General features: G+C 37.4%; 2 protein-coding genes and 1 long non-coding RNA gene across 3 annotated transcripts; all 3 read right to left on the bottom strand.

The window, feature by feature from the left end:
* Positions 1-12: 12 nt before the first annotated feature.
* On the bottom strand, positions 13-14,900 carry tcerg1b (transcription elongation regulator 1b (CA150)). Its single transcript, XM_055181188.2, has 20 exons — positions 14,747-14,900; positions 12,893-13,121; positions 12,272-12,424; positions 11,790-12,072; positions 11,371-11,622; positions 10,960-11,154; positions 10,538-10,641; positions 10,373-10,461; positions 10,135-10,295; positions 9,472-9,547; positions 8,555-8,690; positions 6,747-6,836; positions 6,541-6,659; positions 5,867-6,017; positions 3,797-3,961; positions 2,187-2,369; positions 1,920-2,099; positions 1,566-1,649; positions 1,363-1,463; positions 13-636 (listed from the first exon to the last, which is right to left on the bottom strand). Exons 1-20 carry the CDS (start codon positions 14,794-14,796, stop codon positions 435-437), a joined length of 3,003 nt encoding a protein of 1,000 aa, XP_055037163.2. The 5' UTR covers positions 14,797-14,900; the 3' UTR covers positions 13-434.
* A 272-nt stretch (positions 14,901-15,172) lies between these two features.
* On the bottom strand, positions 15,173-24,079 carry LOC129424500 (uncharacterized). The gene is made up of 5 exons (XM_055181193.2): positions 23,685-24,079; positions 17,594-17,833; positions 17,224-17,394; positions 15,494-15,668; positions 15,173-15,397 (listed from the first exon to the last, which is right to left on the bottom strand). The coding sequence occupies exons 1-5, from the start codon at positions 23,989-23,991 to the stop codon at positions 15,268-15,270; spliced, it is 1,023 nt and encodes a 340-aa protein (XP_055037168.2). The 5' UTR covers positions 23,992-24,079; the 3' UTR covers positions 15,173-15,267.
* On the bottom strand, positions 21,590-23,016 carry LOC141366087 (uncharacterized). Its single transcript, XR_012371080.1, has 2 exons — positions 22,766-23,016; positions 21,590-22,309 (listed from the first exon to the last, which is right to left on the bottom strand). It is a non-coding gene; the product is annotated as an uncharacterized lncRNA (long non-coding RNA).
* Positions 24,080-25,552: the final 1,473 nt, after the last annotated feature.

Here is a 25,552-nt window from a genome sequence, read left to right on the forward strand (position 1 = left end):
ATCAAACCGACCCAAAGAAAAAATAGTTGCATTTATTTCCAGTTAACGCGTACAGAAATATAGCAACATTTCCAAATCAAACCATATTATTAAGAAAAACATACACATCATTTATTGGATGATACAAGAGTTATTTCACGGGCGCATTCCTATAATCGATTTAGCAGCCTAATCCACTTCATAGCCACAAGAGGCTTCAGTACCAAGTGCGCCAGATGAACAAATGCATTCACTTAACCCCGCCTGCTGCATGAATTTCACAAACTGACAGGAACAATTTGCTTTGTTTGTGCTAGCCTACAACTAGTGGGCATACGGGGAATCATGTCGCACAGTTGGAGTACATAATACAGATGTTTCAAAGTCAGACAGCATCCGTGCTGTGATAAATCTAGGACTGACCCGCGCTCAAGTTCTTTGAGGTAGCGGTGACCTCACTTCGTAGAGCGGCGGGTTGGTTCTGAGGCGGTTGGAGGTGGTGGTGGTCCTCGCCGGTCCAGGTCCTCAATGTAGAACGTGATGAGTTTGCGGCGTTCCTCTGGAACACAGTCTAGAACCAGGTAACGTTTATCGTTCTGCAGGACTTTCTCAATATCACTGAAGTGCTGGTCTGACTCATGGATCAGCTTCCGGGATCTGGACAGAAAATATTAGAAACATATTACTGCTCAGCTAAAAATCTCATCAAACAAGATATAGGATTATGATGAATAGGGTTGGGAATCAAACTTCAATTCTCATTCCGGAATCAGATCCATTTAAAATTACAATTTCAATTCCACTTTAAGGGACATTCCACTTTTTTGAAAAAAGCTAATTTTCCAGCTCCCCTAGAGTTAAACATTTGATTTTTATCGTTTTGGAATCCATTCAGCTGATCTCCGGGTCTGTCACTAGAACTTTTAGCATAGCTTAGCACAATCCATTGAATCTGATCCATTAGCAACACGCTAAAAAATAACCAAAACTTTACTCTTCTGTAGTTACATCGTGCCTACAAAATCGCAACTTTTCCGTCGATCTTAGTAGACGATGTAACTACAAAAGAGTGAAGTTTTAAACAAGAAAAAATATTAAACTCTTTGGTTATTTTTTAGCACGATGCTAATGGTCTAATAAGATTCAATGGATTATGCTAAGCTATGCTAAAATTTCTAGCGCCAGACCCGGAGATCAGCTGAATGGATTACAAAACAGTAAAAATTTAATGTTTAACTCTAGGGGAGCTGGAAAATTAGCATTTTTTTTCAAAAAGTGGAATGTCCTTTTAAGATTATGTCACAAATGTCTTTGAGGGGGGTACACACCAAAGTCTGAGAAACACTGCTACAACCTGTGGTAAAACAACAGTAACACACATACCTATATGTGATGAATTTTGTTTCCTTCAAGAGAGTTCTGAAGTCTGCTTTGGCTGTAATGTATTTGTCCTTTATATAGTCCTCAAATTCCCGTTGCTTTTTCTAGAATTTGAGGGAAATATGGAAAAAACCAAATAGAGTAAACACCATGATGTACAGACAATGAGCACAATATAAAAACAAAACAAAAAACATTCATCTGACCCTGTCACTGCTGGAGAACTTGATGCAGCGCGGGTCCTCCTTGATGACCTTTTTCACTTCTTTCCATGTGGTGGTCAGTGTGATCTATTATTCAACATTACAGTATGAGCATATTATACACAACATATTAAATTTTACATTGAATTTGAACCCTACATATACCTACCAAATGGCTATGGTAAGTAAAGGATCTAAGTTTTACATTTTATAAATCAAATTCTTGCCACTTTACCTTTACACTATGCATTTGCCAGCTATGCATTATATCAGTATGTGTTTCCTGGGATTAAACCCACAATCTATTTGGTGCTAACACAAAGCTCTACCAATTAAGTTACAGAAACCCTGGCTCACCATTGAGGTTTCATCCAACAGCTGCCTGAAATGTTCCTTCTTCCTCTTGGCCAGAGCTTCCACGTGCTCCTCAAACAGTTTCTCCTTCTCGTGTCGCTCCAGCAGAGAGGACGACTCCCAGCGGTGGTCCTTACGAAGATTACGCCTCGTTTCTGACCACGTTGCATCCGTTGACCTGACCTAAGTGCAAAAACACATGATATCAAGAAAACATCACAGTGTAAAATGCTCTCGATTCAGTGTTAGAGAGAGCGAGCCGGCACTGACCATATCAGACATGAGAGCTTTGAAGTGCTGGATGGCTTCCTCGCGTTTATGCTGCTCTCGCTCTCTGTCGATCTCTTTGGTTTGTTCAGATCGAGCTTTCTGCACCTCTCTCTCTCTTTCCCTCAGACTCGCCTCGATACGAGCCTGTCTCTCCAGCTCCTTCTCTTTGTCAGCATCTACGCTCTACACAACACAAATGTCAGGAGAAAAGCACTGTGTTTCCAAAGAGAGATTTATAAACACACATTTTTCAATTACAATAACCAAACTGTTGAACCATGCACAATAAATCCACAAACATTTATTATAAACCAAACATTGAACAGAGCAAGTAACAGCACGAGGAATATGTGTCACCCTGGCCCACAAAATCAGTCATAAGGTTCAAAGTATGGTTTGTTAGGATAGGATAATATTTGGACTATTTGAAAAATCTAAATATTGAGAAAATCTCCTCTAAAGTTGTGCAAATGAAGTCCTTAGCAACAGATGTTAGTAATGATAAATCAATTTGTATATATTTATGGTAGGAAATTTACAAAATATCTTAAAGGAATATTCCATTTTCTTAAAAGAAAAATCCAGACAATCCACTCACCACCATGTTATCCAAAATGTTGATGTCTTCTTTTGGTCCGTCGAAAAGAAATCGTGTTTTTTGAGGAAAACATTGCAGGATTTTTCTCATTTTAATGTATTTTAATAGAGCCCAACATTTAACACTTAACTCAACACTTAACAGTTTTATTCAACGAAGTTTCAAAGGACTCTAAACAATCCCAAACGAGGCATAAGGGTCTTATCTAGCAAAACGATTGTCATTTTTGACAAGAAAAATTAAAAACATGCACTTTTAAAGCACAACTTCTCGTCTAGATCCGGTCGTGATGCGCCAGCGTGACCCCACGCAATACGTCATGACGTCAAGAGGTCACAGAGGACGAACGCGAAACTCCGCCCCAGTGTTTAAGAGTGTCTTGAAAGAGGACCGTTCCGACATTGTTGTATGTGGAATGATACTAATTAATGTCTTTGTGTCAGTTTACAATGCTCCGCAAATGTGCGTTTTATCTATGTAACACGTGACCTCCCTACGTAACTACGCATTTACGTTAGGTCGCGCTGGACCGGACCTAGACGAAAAGGTGTGGTTCAAAAGAGCATATTTTCCATTTTTCTTGTCAAAAATGACAATCGTTTAGATAAGACACTTATGCCTCGTTTGGGACCGCCTACAGTCCTCCGAAACTCCGCTGAAAAAAACTGTTAAGTGTTGAGTTAAGTGTTAATTGTTGGTGTCTATTAAAGTCCATTAAAATGAGAAAAATCCTGCAATGTTTTCCTCAAAAAACATAATTTCTTCTGGACTGAACAAAGAAAGACATCAACATTTTGGATGACATGGTGGTGAGTAAATTATCTGGATTTTTCTTTTAAGAAAATGGAATATTCCTTTAATGGAACATGATCTTTACTTAATATCTGTATAATTTTGTGCATAAAAATTAAACCCACACAGTGTATTTTTGGCTATTGCTACAAATATACTCATGCTACTTATGACTTTGTTTTGTAGTCCAGGATCATGTATAATAGCAGTATGTTCAAACCTTTGCCTGTTTCTCCACATATTGTTTGTAAAGTTCTTCTCTAGCAGCAGAGCTCTCCACAGCTTTGTAACGCTGGTCGGTCTCAAGCTTGTCCTTCACTTTGGTCCAGCGCTGGGTGGTGTCCACATGATGATCAGACAGTAGATCAAAGAAGTCCTGCTTCACCTGTAGCCAAAAACAGATTTTGACAGACTGAAGGAACATTTGACTTACATTGTGTCAACGTCACCTGTTCTGTCAAATATCCTGAAAGTAATGCACTTACAGTGGATCATAAAGAAGTTAGTGCTGACCATTTACTAAAGACACCAGAAAAAGACCACTAACAATAACGCAACTCAAAAAGAAATGATGATGGTGATTTTCTGCTTAAACTCACAAACTAAATAAAGTTCATTTCTGGGCAAATAAAGGACCATATCATATATGCCATCCATCCATCACATTGGACACATGCATGAAAATGTTTTGCTTTGTGAAAAACGAAAGGAGCCACAGAAACCGTTTGTTTATGTTTCTACTGCTTAAACCATCTATAGGGCTAAACGGGACAACAACGTGCATTTGCTTTTTACACACATGGATGCTAAAAGTGCTAATATTGCATGTATTTCGATTTTTTAATGTTACCCCACGGATTAAGTGTATGATGACTCTGTACCTTTATTAATTCATAGTATTTTAAACTCTCATAGCGCTATCTCGGTACTAAAACACCTCTCTACACGTGTTTGTAAATTCTTTATCTCCTGTTTGTATTTTTACTTATATGCAAAAAAAAAAGGTTTGCATTTGTAAATTATTCTTATAAAAACTTTTTGAGATTACAGTGATCATGCATCATATTTGATCAGCAATTTAAACACTGCATTTTTACTTACTACGCCATTACTGAAATAACGCCTTTTAAAGTGAACCGAAGCTTTAAATTACAAAAATATCCATTTCACTAAATAAAACACAATGCAATTTTCAAATCTTAAACTGGTGGTCTTCTTTTCCTGCTTCCAGGTTTTCCACTTAAAAACTCCACCATGTAAATAGGCAACTATCTTTTAAAGGGGATGAGATATGAGACACACGCATTGGTTTATTTACTCTTGTAGACTGTGCACCAGGCACATAGACAATTTTTCCCGTCATTAAACTAGAAAAAAGTGGATTCGGACATATCCTGTTGGACCGTGCGCTTAGATTGTTAAAATAGGGCTCCTAGACTTTATAGGTCCACTGTGTAGATTTTTGCAGCATCTAGCAGTGAGACTGTGAATTGCACCAACGGCTCACCCCTACCTTTCAAAAACCATAGAGAAGCTACGGTACCCACCACAGGACAAACACACCATCATAATATTTGTCATTAAGTGGTACAGTATCACATAGCACAGTGCTAGACTACACTACTGTATATTAATACGTTATTAGAGTTTGTGCCTCAAAATCTCTCAAATATTTACAATGGAAAGTACAATGGGTGGTCTTTATAAAGGGTCTTTTTTAATGTCTAACTCTCACCCCCTAAATGTGTTAGGATATCAATAAAAACACACAAAATAAAAAACAAAATTTTGAATTGTTCCTACAATATCCTGAGGTTGCTTAAAGCCTTTAAATATTTCCGAAACACATATTTTTGCAAAACTGTACCATTTAAAAACAAACAACACACATAAAACTTGATTCTTGGAGGTTAACTTCCAGTTATTTCAGTCTCGTTTGATCCGAGTAACCATATAGCGGACATGCTTTGTGTTGCTTCAGCCATGTTTAAGTGTATATTATTAGTATATATTATTATTATATATTATTCAACAATTATATATGCTAGCACAAAGTATCACATAATACGTGAATGTGTTAAACTAAGTTCTTGAGCAACCTCTAAATATTAATTAATATTAAAAAAATTTATTTATTCAAACATATTGGTAGGGTGAGAGCATGAACTTTTAAAGGTTCAAAAATAAGGACCACCCTAATGGAAAGTCACAATTTAGCAGTGTTTATCCACAACAAACCATTAAATGAAAGCTTACTGGAGTGTGTGTCTGTGAAAGACTAGTAACAGACCTTTTCTACTTTATTCTTGGAATCTTCTTTGTCTTTCTTTCTGAATGCTGTCATGAACTCTATGAACATGGCCTCTCTGTCCTTCATCTTTTCAATGGCTTTGAAGCGAGGATCCTTGGCGTGCTTTGCTGCAAACTCGCTGAATGTGGTCCTGCAAGTTTAAAGGGAAGTTATCAAATCTGTATCCACCACAAGTATAAAGGGATAGTTCACCCAAAAATGAAAATTCTGTCATCATTTACTCACTGTCATGTTGTTACAAACCTGTATACATTTCCTTGTTCTAAATAACACAAAGAAAGATTTTTGAGCAATGTTTGTAACTAAACCATTTTTGAGCAATAGTAGTATTTTTTCCTACTATGGATGTCAATGATGCTTCTGTTTCCTGCTTTATTACAAATATCTTCCTTTGTGTTCAGAAGAACAAGATTTTTATACAGGTTTGTTACAACATGAATAAAGACCTATCGCTTTGAGAAACAATCCTGCCAAAAATTACAAGTCAAAGAGTTGAATACGCAAGAGAGCTGATTTTATCTGAGAATTTAAAAAATGTATATAGACAGATTTAAATATACAAATCGAAACATAAGAGTCACTTTTATGTATGTATTTACCTGGACAACGTAAACAAAACATCTTGCAATACCTACAACAGTCGTACAACAGACCTAATGGTAAGTTTGGCATCTTCCATCATCTTCCTGAAGTCATCTTTCGCCTGCATGAGTTTATTCTTCCTCTCTTTCCTCTCCTCTTCAGCACGGGTCTTCACATACTGATCAAACACCTGCTCGGAGATGAATGATGGTGAATTCACAAAAACGTCGTCCACTATGGCAAACCACTCGAGTCTCAAAACAGCTGCACTACTCACCTGTTTCCTTTCTTTAGGGTTCAGCAGCAGATATCGAGGATCAAATACGATCTTGTGTAGCTCCTTGTCCCATGTAGAAAAAGCTGAAACCTGCAGGTAAGATGTGGACAGATACATGAATACATGACAGAGAATATAATGCTTCAGTTTTAAATAATACCTAAAAGAAAATCCAAGCAGTTTTGAATTAATGTTTCAGGTTTAATCATGCCGTTTATCAGTATAGTAAGAATTGGAGTGTATTTTATAAGTAAAGTTGGTAAGAAGTATTCAAGTCTTGTGTCTTGGTATAATTTCAAAACAATGTCTATTTTATCATTGATCTAAGTGCTGTTATACCTTATTGTTCTCAACCGTAGGTATGTTACTGTAAACTTGTGTTTTTAAAAAGGGAAAAAAATTATTAAATGCATTGCCTGTGGTAAATGGCAACAGGTGTAAATACCAGCTTATATTGAAGCCAGAACATGCCTTTAAATGTAAAAAATTAAAACACTTAGCTATCTCAAAAGGTATTTAATAAAGTCACATAACCCTGTATTTATTTCTGACCATTACACAAAATTTCACGACTGTAAAAAAAGGTTTCGTCAGTCAAAACCATCGAGAAAAGATCTATTCAATAGACAGCAAAGGAATATTCATTCTTACGTAATAAAGGCTTTCTTTATAAAAAGAAGTATCGTCATGCAACAATTCAGACTAAAAGTTAAAGGAAAACAACACTGTTTTTCAATATTTTACTATGTTCTTACCTCAACTTAGATGAATTAACACATACCCATCCTTCATCAATGCGTGCACTTCCAATCCTTGCGCGTCGTGAATGTGTTAGCATTTAGCCTAGCCCATTCATTCCTATGGCTCCAAACAGGGATGAATTTACAAGCCACCAAACACTTCCATGTTTTCCCTATTTAAAGACTATTACATGAGTAGTTACACATGTACATATGGTGGCACAAAATAAAATGTTTGTTTGGAGCCATAGGAATGAATGGGCCAGGCCAACTGCCAACACATTCAAGAAGCGCTGCACAAAGACCAAAAGTGCACGCACTGAAAAAAGATAGGTATGTATCAATTCATCGAAATTGAGGTAAGAACATAGCAAAAAAAAATTGAAAAACTGTGGTGTTTTCCTTTAAAAAAAAGACAAATTTAGATGATATGAGAGACAGATTGTGTGATTCTAATATAAACAGTAATAAGTGAGGATACAAACACTACTGTCAGGTGGGGCTGGGCAGTATGACCATATATACTGTATATATCCTGACACAGTAGACATGTTTGTTAACCACAAGAGATTCTGCTATACTGCTTATATGGTCATATATCCTCAACACCATTCTAAAAAATGAAAAAATTAAAACGTACATATCCGAGACACAAAATGCAGCAGGTTGTACAGGTGCTTCCAGTGTGTATATTTATTATAATTTTAACTATTTAGTCAGTAACTGTTTTTTTCTTTAAAAATATAATTAAACAGATAAATACTATACACCTTTCATTTAAAAGTATTTCATTCAATGAATTATACATTTTTGACCAATAAAGCTTCTTCTGGTCATACCACCTGCTCACCCCAAGCACAAACTATCTAACACAACTTCAAAGCAGTTCAGAGCACACAGGTAAGAAAGTGGAGTGACAGATAACAAAGAATTCAAGTTCTAATAATAATTAAGAATGATAACAACAAGAATGAACTTAAGATTGTACCTTGGTGGGCTTCCATTCAGATTTATGTGTCTAACATTACAGAGCTGGTTAGAGTATTGCGTTGGATTGAAGTATTTTACCCCTCTCTCCAGCAGCATGTCCCTGAACTGGTTCATGCGAGCCTCCAGGGGCACCAGGGCCCGATCGCGAGCAGCCTTCAGCTCGGCCTCCACGGCCGCATCTTTTCCTGTCTCAGCCTCCTTCCCATCGTCCTTCCTGTGAGGGAGAAGTAAAGAGAATAAATGAAAATAAATTCTGGAATGATGTTGCAAGTTTTTCCCCTTTCCTCCCTTTATTGTTGTAAAAGTTTTGAATTGGAAATGGGTCCAAATCTCATTTTTGGAGTATCCTTACAATAACTGCTCATTTTTGCGTTCTAAAAATTTGGAACAGATTGACAGATACAGGCTTCATCCTACGTTTCTTTTGGTTCTTCAAACCAAATCCCCAAACCGCACATCAACAGACATCAATGAGGAGCTGAAGTTTTGATTGATTCACTGGGGTTTTCCTAATGGAGGCTAGAGAGAGGTCAAACAAGGTGGGTTACCTTGGAGGCCCACGTTGGCATCACCAGAGCTTAGAAGCGTTCCCTGAAAAATAGTCCCCAGTGCAACAGGACCACTGTTTGGGGTCAGGGGAAGGCAGGCGTGAAGGGCACTGATGGGAAACAGTGACTGATTTGATTTGGTAAATGATATGGAGGCACCACTTTTCACAGACCCAAACTAAAGATTACCACAGCTAAGACAAATCAGCATTGGGTGCATTCTGCTAAAGAAAACTCCCGCAGAAGATTTCATTAACTCAATGTTTCAATCAACATTTTTTTGCTCAGGCCGAGTGCGGAAGTAGTCATACTTCCTTTTCACATGACTACAAAACAGATATAAAAATTTGGTGATGATTCTAGACACTTCTGCATAAAACAGCTAGGTGTGCCGCAAGGGTTAGTGTTTGGCCCGTTAAGATTCCTGTTGAGGGGCTTGGTACTTACTTCCTCTTCTTAGCCTTGGAAGGCTCGTCTTCCAGTGTGTCCTCTGTTGCTGCATCAAGCTCCTCTCTGATGAGGCCTGCACATTAAAATGAAATTAGAATACTTATAACTGTTGAAAGAAGTACATTTTCTAAAGAAAACGTGAATGGTGCATGCCCACAAAGAACTTGCCAACAGGTTGTTGCTAACTAGCCCGCTTCAAACAGCTCGACTCATGACCATATTCTGGTCCCTGTTCCTCCTGCAACCCAAGTCTATGAAACTATTCACCAATTTTTAGCAACCTTTTTATTATTCATTTGATGGGCCTCAGTTTGTCTATAACTGAACTCAAGCACTCAAAACACAAAAGATAAACATGGCAAATACTTTGGGTTAATTTTTATTAAATGTGCTTCAGTGTAATTTGTTAGTTGCTTTTTGATACTGGGTGTAAACATAACATTGTTGTTTCATTATGCGCTTTAATATTGTAATTTATCAGAATCTTCTAATCTCAGCTCTAAACTTTTCAATCTGTATCATGACAACCCTCATTTTAGTTACTTTGTGAACAATTTTCATTTGTATCACTTGCAAGACAATCTTTTAAATTGCAAAAAGTGCAATAGTGTAAATCACATAATTTTGATTTGCATTATGTAAACTTATAGATGGCTTTACCCATTTTCCTGCTCTCATTTGAACCCCTTTTGTGGGGAGGTTCTTGAACATATTTGTCCACATCAGAACGTCCCACCAGCTCGTCAGGTTTGACCCACATGGATAACCTTGTAGTTGGATTGTAGTAAAACACGCGATCATCTCCAGTCCAGACCACACACCTACACACAAAAATGTTAATTCTATCCGTTTAGAAGAGACTGTGTAAAGAAAAAATTAACTTTAACTTGAGGCTCACCAGGGTGTACCAGGAATCGGGTTTGTGGCTACAGGTCTGGCCTTCTGTGCTGCTTTTTCCTCTTCTGTCATGTCTTCCTCTCTGGGCAACTAAACCAACAACAACAGCTCAATAATGTGTCCCTAACGCTCAATATGTCTATACTGCTGAGTTTTGTGTACTTGCCTCTTTGGGCATGCCAAAGTTGATAGCTTTGCCACCCATATCTATATCCTTGGACTCTGAATCATTATCAACCTGGCCATCTTTAGCCTTGTCACTCTCTTTATCTGATCAGACATGCACAAAGTTATTTGAGAAAATAACAAACACATAAGTCACTCCTTTTCTGACTGTTAAACCCTTTTTGCAGGAGAAAAATTATACAGCATAGAAACATGAAAATCTCACTAGAAGAGAGAAGTTAGATGTTTTTAAGGACTATAAGAAGAAAAAATGGTTTCCTTTAGCCACGTCTAAATCTTTTGACAATGGTGCCCTTTAGTGTACATTTTTTATAATTATCTAAAACATAATGTTCAAAGGTAGAATATGCTCATGTTTGACACAAAGCTATAAGCCAGACTTTATATAGTGGGCTAGCATACCCCTATGCTTTAGTTCAGCAGGTTTGTCCCAAGTGGTCTCCAAAGTGCGATTGTTGTAATAGTAGATCCTCCCATCGGCCGTCTTATACTCTGTCCATTCAGAAAAAGGAAGAGTTCCTGCCATAGAAGTTGCAGTGAGGGCCAACTGTGGGTGCATCATGGGTACTAAAGGAGGGCCCATGCCTTGCAGCATACCTAAAAAAAAAAAAAATGCAGTCAACATCCATGCGTGAGGACTCATGAGAAGACTTTCAGATTTTGCATGTACATGTATTACAATACGAGGGCGCCATCTACTGGATGTTGAGTTATTCACATTGCTATTTTTAATAGGAATATTTTTGGGGAACTCTTTAAACTTAAACAATCTAAAAAAATCTTTAACAATATTCAAGGTCAAGTTTTACGTACCAGGCAATGGGATGTGCATGCCATGCAGAGGCACTCTGAATGGAGGTACCATGACTGGGGGGAATGCTGGGATTGCGGCAGGTGGCTGGGCCACAGACAGGCCTGGAGGGAGACTCTGAGGCAACAGCGGCACAGTCTGCACAGCTGTGACTGTAGCGGTCACTGTAGGAACACTGACCACAGCAACAGGGGTCACACCAACACTCGCAGGCGGGGTGGAGTCAACTGGAGGCATCTCAGAAAGACCAGAAGCTACACGAAGAAAAAAAAAAACCCAAATGGATGTGTGATTAAAGCAATTCAGTTGAATTGGGGGTGCAAAATACATCGATGAACAACAGTGATGCCTGCTTTACCAAGCACCATAATAGCATGTAAAAATGTCCATGATCAATCCTTCCTCTTTGTGAAATACTTACTGGTAGATGATTGTGTAGTAGCAGGGGTTGGGCTGCTGCTGGGTTCAGGGCTGGTGCTGACGGTCTGGTTGGGAGAAAGACTCTGAGTGGAGACTGGACCAGACACAGCTGTGACAGAGGTGCTAGATGCAGTAGTGACAGAACTGTTTGATGATGATGATGTTGCTGCTGCTCCTCCAGACTGGGCAGCCATTAGAGGATTGAGCTCTGACTGCTGGATGATCTTTACTCCCTCCGGTTTGGTCCATACCGACTCACGTGTCCGGGCACTGTAGTAATACACCTGGAACAGTGTGGCAGAAAAATTAAACTTCATTTTCAGAAAAAAAAGTTTGAAATGATTGACTATGCTTTGAAGGTTGATGATGTGTGTGCAAGTTGACTGCTACGGATGAAGAACTTGTAATAGCTAAGCTTATTCAGTACTTAATTTTGCAGTAATATCTTTACCATTTAAATTGTAGTTTATACAAATTAAGTACCTTTCCCTGTGGGGTGGTGTTCTCTACCCAGATTTCCTCACTGGGCAAACTTGAAGTAGCCCCTGCTGCTGGTGATGGAGGCATTCCAGGGGGGAAAATCATACCGGGAGGAGGGGGCATGTTACTCATAGGTGGTGGCATAAATTGTGGCCTCTGATGAAAAAGGACAAAATCAATCATATATTAATAAATTATATAATAAGTACAAATCTGCCTTGACTTCTGTGTGTGCATTATCACCCCAGGCTGTTTATTTGATGCTTAGGCTATTGGATATTGAAGTACAAGAGAGAAGGCAGAAATTGCCCCATAGGCACAATTTTGGTAAAGACTAACATTAAAAGTAATCTCTCATGTGTGTTTACTAAAGGCATAATTTTTTGAATAATCCCTTTAATAATCCCAAACCGTTCGTGGACCCCGTTTACTTCCATAGTATTCTTTTTTCCAACTATGGAACTGAATGGGGTCCACAAACGGTTTCCTTACAAACATTTCTCAAAATATCTTCATTTGTGTTCATCAGAACAACAAAATTTAAGGTTTGTAACAACATGACAGTGAGTAAATGATGACCGAATTTTCATTTTTGGGTAAGTTAGCACTAATCACAGTAAATACCTGCAGGTGTGGGGGACCAATGGGTGGGGGTAAAGCTCCGGGTGGGGCTATAGGAGGCATACTGGCATCAAACGGTGGTCGTCCAAAAGGAGGTCTGGGGGGTGGTGGGGGTCCTCTCATCATACCGAAGGGCGGAGGTGGGGGTCGTAATAATGGAGGGGGTCCTCGTAACACTGTGTTGGGAGGTGGAGCAGGGCCATGAAAGCTCATGGCCTGCTGTAATGCCATCCTGAGGACAAATAATGATATGTTATTAAAGGGGACATTTCATAAGACTTTTTTAAGGTGTCAAATAAATCTTTGGTGTCCCCAGAGTACAAGTTTTAGCTCAAAATACCTCACAGATAATTTATTATGTTAAAATTGACACTTTGTATGTGTGAGCAAAAACGTGCCATTTTGGGGTGTGTCCTTTTATATGCAAGTGAGCTGATGAAATGCAAACACTGATTGCCATGATGGTGGTTTGTTGAAATTGAAACTAAATTGTGCTGTCAATTATTTCTCTCTCTTTCTCTCTCTCTCTCTCTTTCTGTACTAAATGGCAGGGCCCTGGTTGGATAGTGCAGATTAAGGGGCCGTATTATCCCCTTCTGACATCACAAGGGGAGCCAAATTTAAAATAGGTCATTGGCCTATTTTTTCCACATGCTTGCAGAGAATGGTTTACCAAAACTAAGTTACTGGGTTGTTCTTTCTTATATTTTCTAAGTTGATACAAGCACTGGGGAGTGGGGACCCAATTATAGCACATAAACATGGAAAATGTCCGATTTTCATGTTATGTCCCTTTAAGGTATCTTGCATTTTAGGCAAAGATATATAATTGAAGAGTTTCGTTGCAAAACGAGATAACTCCGGGGTTTTTTTTCAGAAATCTCGTTTTTTGGTTGTGCATTCTAATTAATATCAATGCAACTGCAGTTGGTTTGTTTTGATTTAAACCTTTATAACTTAAAAAATACAGCTAATTAGCACCATAAAACAAAATAATAACATGATAACATAATAATAAACATGTTTTGACAAAAATGTTAAAAATGGATTTATCTCGTTTTGCAACGAAACTCTTCAATTGTTTTTTACAATACTGTGAAAGCCTTTTGACATTTTTTCTGTGTTTTAGTAGTTGCATGATACAGTACTGCATTACATGCTATTACCATGGTGGGTTTGTGTGTGTGTATACACACATACATATACATATATATATATATATATATACATACATACATACATACATACATACATACATATATATACACGCATTGTACGTCAAAGTACAAAATTATAAATGATAAACGTTATCGTTATGGCATTGATCAATAAATAGATGCATTGTTGTCAAACCTGTAGGCTAAAGTTAGCTATCAAAGCACGTAAGCTACAGATATACAACATGATGAACAGTTTATCGATACATGTTATTGTTCTTTAGTCTATTTTGTTTCATACTTTATTTTTTATTTGTTTAAACAATTCACAGTTGGCCAGAGTGAACGATATGGCGACACCAAGCTAGCAAACAAGCTAACTATGCTAACATGTAACAACGTAGGCGTTCACACTAGATTACCAAAATCAAGTGAACATACTCAGTATACACTATAACGATTTGCTCACAATGCAAAAGTGAAAATAATCTGAACGATTTATTGTTATAATGACTCGTTTTGTCTACACTTCAAATGCCGATGCGATTCAGTCTAAATGTTAGGCGGTTTATTACACTTAGTTCATCTCGTTGTGTCGCGTGCTAGCGATGTAAAACAAGTGCATGGGGAATTGAATTTTGCGTTAACCTACAATACATGAAGTACAGTCACGATTACATTTTTACTGCAGTTTTCTCACCTGTTTTCCCCAAGTCCAGCGCTCTCTTCATCTATATTCTCCGCCATCATACTAGAAACTACACATACAACAGCTGAACTTCCTGTTGGTGAGGGAAAACTTCCTCCAATCGTTTCCTCACACTCCTCCTTCACGTTGTTGCTGAATTCACAGGTTATTAAAGCTACAGAAACGCTTTAAAATCAGAAAGATGTGAATTTACAGTAATTTATTTATGAAAGATTATGATAGTTAAATGTATTTCTTTTGTTTAATTGTTAGGTTTTCTTTGTACAACGTATCAGTTACAGGTGATGACGTAAAATACACTCAATCTTTTCATTGTGATTTTATAAATTTGTAAAGTCTTTGCAAATCAACATCAGCAGCCTGTGCAAAGTTTAGTTTTATATCAGATTGCAATTTGTAAAAGCATCATGCACTGTGTAAGCAATTCAAACAATTTTTATTTTCTGGCAGACACATTAAATATACATGTCATATTACAATATACATTACAAAATCACAGTCTAATATATCATCTATTGGCTTTTGTCCCCCAAATTGCAATGAAAATTGTAGGTATATTTCTGATTCTGGACAGGCAATTCTTCAGTCCTCAGGCCTTCAGAAAATGGCATCTGCCAGTAACAGCCTGATCTTGGAATGGCACTGTGGGGAAAATACATTTAAAATGTTTCAGCATTTTTGTTTCAGCATTATAAAACTACCTTACAAATCAATGTTTAAGATCATTTTAAAACTTACACTGATGGGTAGAACTGGGGTGCACACATGCAAAGGTGTGGAGAGGCAGTAAAGTAAGGAGTGTTAAGAAACATTCTTGAGGGATTCATTGCTTGTGGTGGTAGGTAGAGATGGGCAGAGCTGGACACTGGCATCGAAACACCTTGTTGCATCTCCATGGTTTGGTTAAAGCTGGCTGTATCATGAATGTGGAACATAACATCAGAGAATTATTCATTAGTGTGATTTTGACAGGGATTTTCCTTCACATTTAAATGACAATTTTGCATCCTTATTTGCTATTTTAATTCAAATTCAATCCAAAATCAGGTATTTAATAACAGTTCACCCAAAAATGAAAATTAGCCCACATTTTACTCATCCTCAAGCTGTTTATTACTTTTTCTTTTAGCCAAACACAGTCAATTATATTAATCCATTATCCATAGATATTTAACTGTATGGAATAGTTTATAATATATGGATGTACTTTTTGGAGCTTTAAAATTGGGCACTATTCAATGCCATTTTAAAGCTGAAAAGAGCAATACTGAAAAAAATGATTCATTCAATTTACAATTTTTTAAGGTAAGTGGTTGCAATCAATTTATTTAAGCTACATTTAAATACAATTTTTTGTTTTGTTTTGTTTAAATGTACAGGTAGTTTAAATAAATTGATTGCGACCACTTTACACTTTTGAGTAAATTGAATGAATCATTTTTTTCATTAAATTATATAATTTAATATTTTTTATTTAAAGGTGCAGTGTGTAATTTTTTGAAGGATCTCTTGACAGAAATGCAAAATAATATACAAAACTATATTATCAGGGGTGTATAATGACCTTTCATATAGAACCGTTATGTGTTTATTACCTTAGAATGAGACATTTTTATCTACATACACAGAGGGTCCCCTTACATGGAAGTCGCCATTTTGTGCAGACATGTTTCTACAGAAGCCCTTAAAGTGTGTTTACTAAGTTGTCTCTGATGATTGCATATTTGTCCGGTGGCGGCTACCATAGCTTCTCTGTGTTTCAAAAGCGAGGGGTGAGCAGTGGACTGAGCCGTTGGTTGCAATTCGCAAGCTCAGCACTAGATGCCGCTAAAATTGACACACTGCACCTTTAATATAAATATTTTATTTATTTACTATTTCATATTATTTAATACACTCTGACTGTGTTTGACTGAAAGATAAAAACATATACACCTAAGATGGCATGAGGGTGAGAAAAATATGGGCTGATTTTCATTTTGGCTTGAACAATTGAGTTCTGTGCCATTCAAATTCTGATTTCTAAAACGGTGCACAACCCTGTTACTTTTTAAAAATCACTGGCCCTTCTACTGTACTTGTGAGCTCATACAGAATTAACTGATATTGTTATGCTTTTTTTGTTTTACAGTGTATTCAATAAAAGCAAGACCATTAAAATTACACTGGGTTAATACAAAGCTCTATCATGGAGATGTGTGGGGATGTCCATTGAAATGCAGCTGTCTTATTAGCTGTGTATGAGTAAAGTATGAGATGTAATTTAAGATTTAGAGTTACTGTGTTGTAAAAAGAGGGAAAGTACGGTACAACTCCGGTCCTGAAGTGTCCAAGTCCAACCGAGTTCTGATTCAACCCTGATCAGACACCACTGGCTGTATTTTGTATATTATCCTGAAAACCATGATATCTAGCTTTGTTCAATTGTGTTTGATTAGGAGTAAGGATTCAAAGAATTTAAGCTGTACCTGTAGTATTAAATCTGCTCTGTCCTAGTAAGCCATTTTCTCCGACAGATGTTTGGGGGACTGGGTAAGGAACTGATCTCTGTCCATATGTCAGAGTGGAGGGTAAGGACGTTTGGGAGACAGGTGGTTCTCTTGGGGTATGATTCTTCTTTTTTGGCTGAAAGACCCATTCTGTGTTGATTAGGAACAATGGGAAAATAAATTAAAAGCATTTACATGTATGCATTCGGCAGACATTTTCATCCAAAGTTTGAGGTACTATATTGTGCTTTACTTGTTTACGAGGGTACCACCCAAGTGACAGCTTTGGTACCTTTTTTTTCTAAATGTGTATTTATGTCCTTTAATATTTTTGAATATGCCTCCTTACCTGGGTACATCTGCCTGTGTTGTGCACAAATTTTGTGTGCTTCTTCATAGTATGGCTTCTTCTGATCTCCAGACAGTTTGTGCCATTCTAACCCCAGCATGACACTGATGTTGCTGTTGTCAGCATTAGGGTTGGCCTGGGCAAGGATGGGTCGGTGGATCTTCGCCCACACCATGAAAGCATTCATTGGCCTTTTGATGGTGTCTCTCTTACGCCTGTACTCCTGTATTTCTTTATTCACTAATAAAATAATATTCTGGATTATTTTCCTAAACTCATATAATTCCAAACTTTCCAAAGGTCTATTTTACCGTTACAATTGCATTAGGTTAATTACGTACTAGTACATGTATTACATCACTTTTAGGGGTTATGTTTGTGGAAATGCAGTTGTCTTAGTTTAAGAAGAAAAAGCTATTATAACATGACATGAAAAAAGTGTCGTTGGACTGAATGAGTGCAGTGCACTTAGTGAGGTCCACTAGTTTTGGACAGCACTAAAAATGTCTGTGTTACAGATCAGCAATGTTATTAAAGGGATAGTTCGTCCAAAAATGAAAATTCTGTCATCATTTACTCACCTTCATGTTGTTACAAACCTGTATTAATTTCTTTGTTCTACTGAACACAAAAGAATATATTTGGAGCAATGTTTGTAAACAAACCGATCAAAAGCCCCATTCACTTCCATCAAAGTATTTTTCCTACTATGGAAGTCAATAATGCTTCTGTTTCCTGCTTTATTACAAATATCTTTTTGTGTTCAGTGGTACAAAGAAATTAATACAGGTTTGTAACAACATGAGGGTGAGTAAATTATAGCAGAATTTTCCTTTTTGGGTGAACTATCCCTATTGCTCTCTATTATCCCATATACGGCAAAAAATAGCCGACATTTCTGCCAAAATATGTTAATTAAATATATTTTTGAATTTGAAAATATAGTTTCATATATTATCATTTCAAAATGTATTTCAGGGACAACAAATATCTTACATTTCTAATTTTATAACCCATATGGCAAAAAATATGTTAACCAACCAAAATATAAAGGTTTGTATAAATTGTATAAAGTATAAAATGTCTAAAATATAAAATTATAATAATTTTTGCAGTTGAAAATACATTTAAATGTTCAATGTTGTTTACAGGTCTGTACATACAAAGTTTTTCTTCCAATGCGACGTGAATATAAATGCTTTTTAAAATATATTTCAAAATATATTGTTGAAAAATAAATTTTTATAAACAAAATATATTTCAGTACATATATTTTTTGCATACACTGAAAAAGAGATTAATTCAATTTACTAAATTTTTTTAAGGTAAGTGGTTGCAAATAATCAGTGTTTTAAGCTACATTTAAAAAAATTTTGTTTATATGTAGCTTAAATAAATAATTTAAAGGGGCCATGGCATGAAAATCTGACTTTTTCAATTTTTAAGTGCACTGATTGGGTCCCCAGTGCTTCTATCAACCTAGAAAATTTGAAAAAGATCAACCCAGTAACTTAGTTTTGGTAAACCATTCTGTGCAAGCATGTGAAAAAATAGGTTGTTGAAATTTGGCTCTCCTTATGATGTCATAAGGAGCTCTTATTATAATAATAATACCGCCCTTTAATCTGCACTATTCAACCACAGCACTGCCATTTAGTGTAGAGAAAAAGATAGGTAGAGAAAATATTTGAAGCACAATTGAGTTTCAATTAAGGATGTCAAATTATGCAATTTCCCATATTCGATGATCATTTAAAACAGTGGTTCTCAATTCCAGTCCTCGGGACCCCCCTCCAGAATGTTTTAGATGTCTCCTCATATGAAACACCTGATTTCACTCATCAGGCTCCTTAATTAACACACTAACAAGCTGATGAACTGAATCAGGTGTTTCATATAAGGAGACATCTAAAACATTCTGGAGGGGGGTCCCGAGGACTGGAATTGAGAACCACTGATTTAAAATAACGGTCAATCAATCGAATAATTGTTAACAGTAATAGTGCAATAAGCAAATTAAAAGATTTTATTTTGTCTAAATAACATGCTAGTGGGATTGTAAAATGAGTCAATGTAGTTAGTGTTTTGATAAATACCATCAATTTAATCTCGTAATGAAATATAATGACTAATAGACACAGTAAACTCCGCCTCATACAGGCACTCCACACAGTCGGATGAAAGTCTGTGCGTCCATGACAAAATAAGTGTTTCTTTATCATCAAGTGTTATTTTTCTAGTTGTTCACCTCGCTTTCTGAGTCGTTGATACACTGCTTGTTGAAATTATATCCAAGAAGCACATTTTCCCTTCGTCACCTCAGGTTTAGACCTGCGGCGTACTTTCAGCAAAGATGCTTATATTATGAAGATTTCAACCTTCCATTAGAAAACCCGCAACAGTGTTTAGGCGCTAATGATGACCCTTTCAGATCCACTGCGGATGCCATTTCGTTGCGTTAGCAGCCAGCCTCGTCTCGCATAAGGTTAAAAAGCCCAGGTGTATGTTTGGCATCGAGCATCGTTGTGATCATAACGTCTTCGCGCTTGTTTTATTTTTTCACCAACTGTGCATGTGCTTTGCGCAGGCGCCACACACACGTGCTTGCTTTTTCGACAATCGTTAAGTTTTATCGATTTCATTCTTATCGACAATTAATTGAAGATCGGTTAATTTTTAACATCCCTAGTTTCAATAGAGACAGAGCACAGTTATGCAAATTTGATCCAACCGTCTCCATTGACTTTGTATTGCGAGAAGCCGCCTCCTTGTCATTTCTGGCTTATAACAAAAAACTGAATAATGCCTAAAAGCTGCTGTGTGACAATATGTACAGCTAACAAGCCAAAGAACCCAGAAATACGTTTTTATAAGCTGTCAAGCCGTAAAACCCAGTCTTTAAGGAGAATAAAGTGGATCGCCGACTACGTTTCCCCCTATTGGACGCAGTTCTACTAATAGTATTACTATGAAAAGTTGCCTGTATCCATTTCTGTGTCTTTAAACACTCGTTTTTTGGGGTCGACAGCTTATTAAAACTTATTTACAGATTAAACTTAAAAACAGATGAATACCTAAAAGCTGCTGTGTGACAAGGTGTACATCTAACAACCCCAAAAAACCAAATACGTTTTTATAAGCTTTCAACTTCAAAAAAACGAGCGTTTAAAGACACAGAAATGGAAACAGGCAACTTTTCATAGTACTCCTATTAGTAAAACTGCGTCCAATTCACCTTATTCCGCCACGCCCCTTTTTAATTCTTCGCTCTTCCGCATTTTGTCAACCGACTTCCGCTGCTAATATGGCACAGTGCATTCGGTGGTTAGTTTGGGGGTTAGAAGATTGTTTGTAGTTCACTATAACTTTAACCAAATGACAAATATCGCTACTGCTGTTAATGTTTTAAATTAGGAGCACGGAGAAAACTTCATAAGACGCTCGGATAGTCTTATATCGTCCCATCAATCGTCTCGTGGTTAGACGATATGAAGCGGCCGCGGCAAGTAACCTGGCATATTTAATTACCTCGTCCTGTCAGGAGTTGATGGATCAGCATTGGAAATTATTAAAGTACTTATGCCTACCAATATTTACACAGTGATTTCGTCTTTTTTAAAGCAAATGTGCACCTTAGCCAGTCCAATAACTATTTCGTTTTTATGTGGTACCATGATAGAACTCATTTGCAAACTTGCCAACACTTATTCCTTCAAATCAGGAGACTTAAATCCTTTTAAGTGGAATCTACAAAGCTCACATATGGTTTAAGAAATTCCTTACAGATAATATCTGATCACACTGTAAAGGTTTATATAACTGCATGGCAGGTTACATCTGATCACAATGTAAAGGTTTAATATAAATGCACAACATCTGATCACATTGTAAAGGTTTAATATAACTGCACAACATCTGATCACATTGTAAAGGTTTAATATAATTGCACAACATCTGATCACATTTTAAGGTTTAATATAATTGCACAACATCTAATCACATTGTAAAGGTTTAATATAATTGCACAACATCTGATCACATTGTAAATGTTTAATATCACTGCATCTGATCACATATGAAGGTTTAATGTAACTTTACAACAGGTAAAGCAAGACCACCCTGCAATAAATTAAGACACAGCTTTATCGGAGTCATCAGGAGCTGATCCCAAGTGTTTATCTGGAAGCTGTTGGTGTATGTACTGGTAAAGTGCTTGGCGACTGTGTAATGGATGCAATATCAACCCTGTGTAAAGCTGACACAAAGATGGTTGTTTCTCAGCAGAGATATGTACATTTGTGCCAGCTCAACACATTGAAGCAGTTTCTCGGACAGGGTTTACAGGACTAGGATTTAATTATATTAGGACATTTTAGTTTTTACAAACAAACCCTACAAAAAAACAAGACTGGTGCGCATCTTGTGACAAAACAATGGCACTCATATATGTTGAGGTATGTCAGTACAAGGTGTTTTTAAATTATTGTAGCTCAAATCTGCATTTTAGCCTGGTACCAGAATAAGCCCTGTCCGGGAAACCACACCATTGTTTTCCCATATCAGATGTAGGTTGCTTCAGGTTGAGTTGTGATTTTAAAGTGTAGTTGTGGTCAGAGACGGATGGATCCTCCCATTGTGTTTCTGCATCACAGTTTAGGAACATGTTGATTGTATCATCCTCACAGTTGTCCACTGCATCACTACACATCAATGCATCTGTGAAAACAATATAACCATAAACAGTTTTATGTTAGTATTTAAAATAAACTTGCATCATGAGAATTAATATATTATAAATGGCACCCATAACAGAACAGTGTGTAAGAGAGAGATGCATTAAAAAGAGACAGTAACATTATACACACAACCTTTAACTTCAGTGTTAAATAATACGTTGTTAAATAGGTCATTATCAATATCTGAATGAGAAATGAACTGACATTCTAGCATCTGAAATCTCAGTAACTTGTAGAAATCACGTAAGAATGCAATGTACTATAATATCTCGTTGTAGCCTACTATCGTAAATATAAAAATATAGATGGACAATTAAAACCATTCAAATAGTTGCATTTTATAAACTAACGTTACTGATCTTAAGTGTATTTGTAGAACGGACTTCACAAATCTAACTTTAGGCGAACGAGCACAAAGTTAGCTAAGATAGCTTACCTGAAACTGGCCACCTTTTCAACACCCGGCGTGGTTTAAAGTTACCGGAACATCGTAGTCGAACCATTACTTGGGATAAGGGTGTTCCTCAGTTTGCTTAAAATTGGTAAGAAAGAAACGAGTGAGCTTTTTAAGCTTAACGCGTCGCCTTCAGTCACTGCCTCAGCTGCTCATTGTCTATGCGGCCGGAAGAACGTTGACAAAATGAGCGAAATGGCGCCGCCCTTGTTGTCGTGAAAAATAAGGTGAATAGGGGGAAACGTAGTCGGCGATCCACTTTATTCTCCTTAAAAGCTGGGTTTTACGGCTCGACAGCTTATAAAAACTTATTTCTGTGTTATTTGGCTTGTTAGCTGTACATATTGTCACACAGCAGCTTTTAGGCATTATTCAGTTTTTTGTTATAAGCCAGAAATGACAAGGAGGCGGCTTCTCGCAATACAAAGTCAATGGAGACGGATGGATCGCTTTCCACCCCGGTGGGCGTGGTTCTCAGGTTATGACCCGCTGCGCTCTGTCTCTATTGCAACAAACCACCATCATTGTGATCAGTGTTTGCGCTTCATCAGCTCATTTGGATTTTAAAGGACACACCCAAAACCGCACATTTTTGCACACACCTACAATGTGGCAATTTTAACATGCTATAATAAATTACTTATATGGTATTTAGCGCTAAAACTTCACATATGTGCCCTGGGGACACCAAAGATTTATTTGACATCTTAAAAAACTATTGTGCCATGGAACCTTTAAATAGATCTTTTTTTCAGAGTAAAACCGTACCCTTTCTTGTCTTCGGATGCACTTTTCTGATCCACTTCAAATGTAGTGTGTATTTAAAAAATATATTTGAAAATATACTTTTTGCCGTATGGGATCCCTGTTAGTGAGAAATCCTGATAACTCTTTATATTACCTGTCTCTAGTGAGGCTTGAACTGGAGGAAAAGGTGGAAATGTAATCTTGTCAAGGTTATCCTGTTGAATCCCACTGTCCTGCGTCTGGGATTTGTTGACTGGGTTGAAATCGTCATAATGTCGTTGATTTTGCCTGTAAATCGTCTGACTCTGGATGTTAACTCGAGCTGGTTCACCACCGCCGAGCTCTTGAATGTGGACGGCAGGAAAGTCAGATTTCATCAAAGCATCATGGTCCTTGTTATCGGCTCTACTTTGCTCAGTTTTGAACATGGCCCGAGCTCTATTTTTAGGATGTCTATCCATAAGTTTGGTCAGTCTGTCGTAACTCAGCAGTAAAAGTAACGGTCGTAGATTTTTGAAGATTATGACGCGCGAGCTCCGACAGTAAATTAAACAAAAACAAACAACTGCGTACGCGACACTTTCGCGCCCACATATATAACGTTTACAAGAGTTTAATGAGGTAATCGTGAATTACTGAAAGGTCATTTAATATTTTTGAGGTTAAATTTACACAGCAGATTTTTTTCTGATCCCGTTTAGGATAAAATAAAAATTAACGTATGCGACATTCATTCATATGTCCACATGATGGAGACACAGGACAAAACAATTGTAATAATTGTATCCAATTCATAAACATTTTGCGATTAGAAATACTCATCAAATTAGAAAACAGGATAATAAAATAAAAACACACACTCAAACAGGGCTTTAAGGTTTTAAATCTAATCAAACTCAAAAACATTTTCAACACCATTACATAAAAGTCTCAATTCACAGTTTTTGATGAAACTGTTTAATGTTAAACAAAGTTTTCGAATACAATAAAAAGAATGACATCTGCGAAGAAACTTTAATAAAAGAGGCGCTTGATCTTCTGTTTCTCCTTACATTTGCATAAACTAATTAGATTTACTAAGGGTGTTTTCACATATACACTGTTTAGGTCGGCTCAAATGACGTGTCGCTCCGAGTACGGTGCGTTTGGGTCAGTGTGAACACAACAGCCGCACTCGGGTGCGCACTAAACGGCCGCTCCGAGACCGCTCTAAACAGGTGGTCTCGGCGCGGCTGTCGCCGAACTCTGGGGCGACCCACCTGTGGTGTGAACACTGCCGGACCTCGGACCGAACCAAATACAGGAAGTTCTCCACATGTTTGAGCCACTGGGCTTCCGTTGTGACGTGAGCCGGGTGTTATATTGTGGGTTAACAACAAACAAGCCAATCTGGTCCGTTGCAGAGAGATTCGCTGTCTCCTTTACGTTTGAGCTGATGATTTTATAAATGCATAGCTGTCCTCCACGCACTAATAGTGACATTACGGGCTTTTTAGCAAACGGCTCCGTGAGAAAGGCTTTAATAGAACAGCTACGCAATTTCGCGTTAAAGCAAAGAAACTTCGCAAAGACGTGCATTGTTTATCTCCACATCTTGATAGCTGCGCTCTCCCTGTCAGGCTGGTTGTCATGGAAACGTGGGGGTGGTCATGAGACGGTAAGAGCTGTCAGAGACCAATGACAGCGCTGACCGTTGTCACATGGTGTACGGTGCGGCATTTCGAGTAAAGTAAAAAATATATATATGTGAACACGGACCGCACTAACTGAAAAATGATACAATGTATTTTGGTGCGCTCCGAGGCCGCACCACGGTGCGCACCAACATATGTGAAAACAGCCTTAATCATTTCCTCATGCCTAAAACAATGTATATATGCACATGATCTCTCTTTATGTTAAGTATTAAAATAGGAAACTAAACCCCTAGGGATGTAAATAGTAATAAAATAAAATTTTGGTCATTTTGAACATAATGCCTCAGTGTCTGATGGAGGACCCAAGTTAAAGCAGCACATGGGT

This window comes from Misgurnus anguillicaudatus, chromosome 9 (genome assembly GCF_027580225.2).
Source record: "Misgurnus anguillicaudatus chromosome 9, ASM2758022v2, whole genome shotgun sequence".
In the NCBI taxonomy this organism is placed as follows: Eukaryota; Metazoa; Chordata; class Actinopteri; order Cypriniformes; family Cobitidae; genus Misgurnus; species Misgurnus anguillicaudatus.

What these genes read in the sequence shown, in the direction of transcription:
- tcerg1b (XM_055181188.2), bottom strand. Translation starts at nt 14,796, where the DNA reads ATGATGGCGGAGAATATAGATGAAGAGAGCGCTGGACTTGGGGAAAAC. An exon ending in ACTTTGGCATGCCCAAAGAG is followed by an intron (nt 10,462 to 10,537) that starts GCAAGTACACAA and finishes TTGTTGGTTTAG; the next exon opens with TTGCCCAGAGAGGAAGACAT. An exon ending in TCCAAGGCTAAGAAGAGGAA is followed by an intron (nt 8,691 to 9,471) that starts GTAAGTACCAAG and finishes TCTCCCTCACAG; the next exon opens with GAAGGACGATGGGAAGGAGG.
- LOC129424500 (XM_055181193.2), bottom strand. Translation starts at nt 23,991, where the DNA reads ATGGATAGACATCCTAAAAATAGAGCTCGGGCCATGTTCAAAACTGAG. An exon ending in ACACAGGCAGATGTACCCAG is followed by an intron (nt 17,395 to 17,593) that starts GTAAGGAGGCAT and finishes TAATCAACACAG; the next exon opens with AATGGGTCTTTCAGCCAAAA. An exon ending in GAGCAGATTTAATACTACAG is followed by an intron (nt 15,669 to 17,223) that starts GTACAGCTTAAA and finishes TTCATGATACAG; the next exon opens with CCAGCTTTAACCAAACCATG.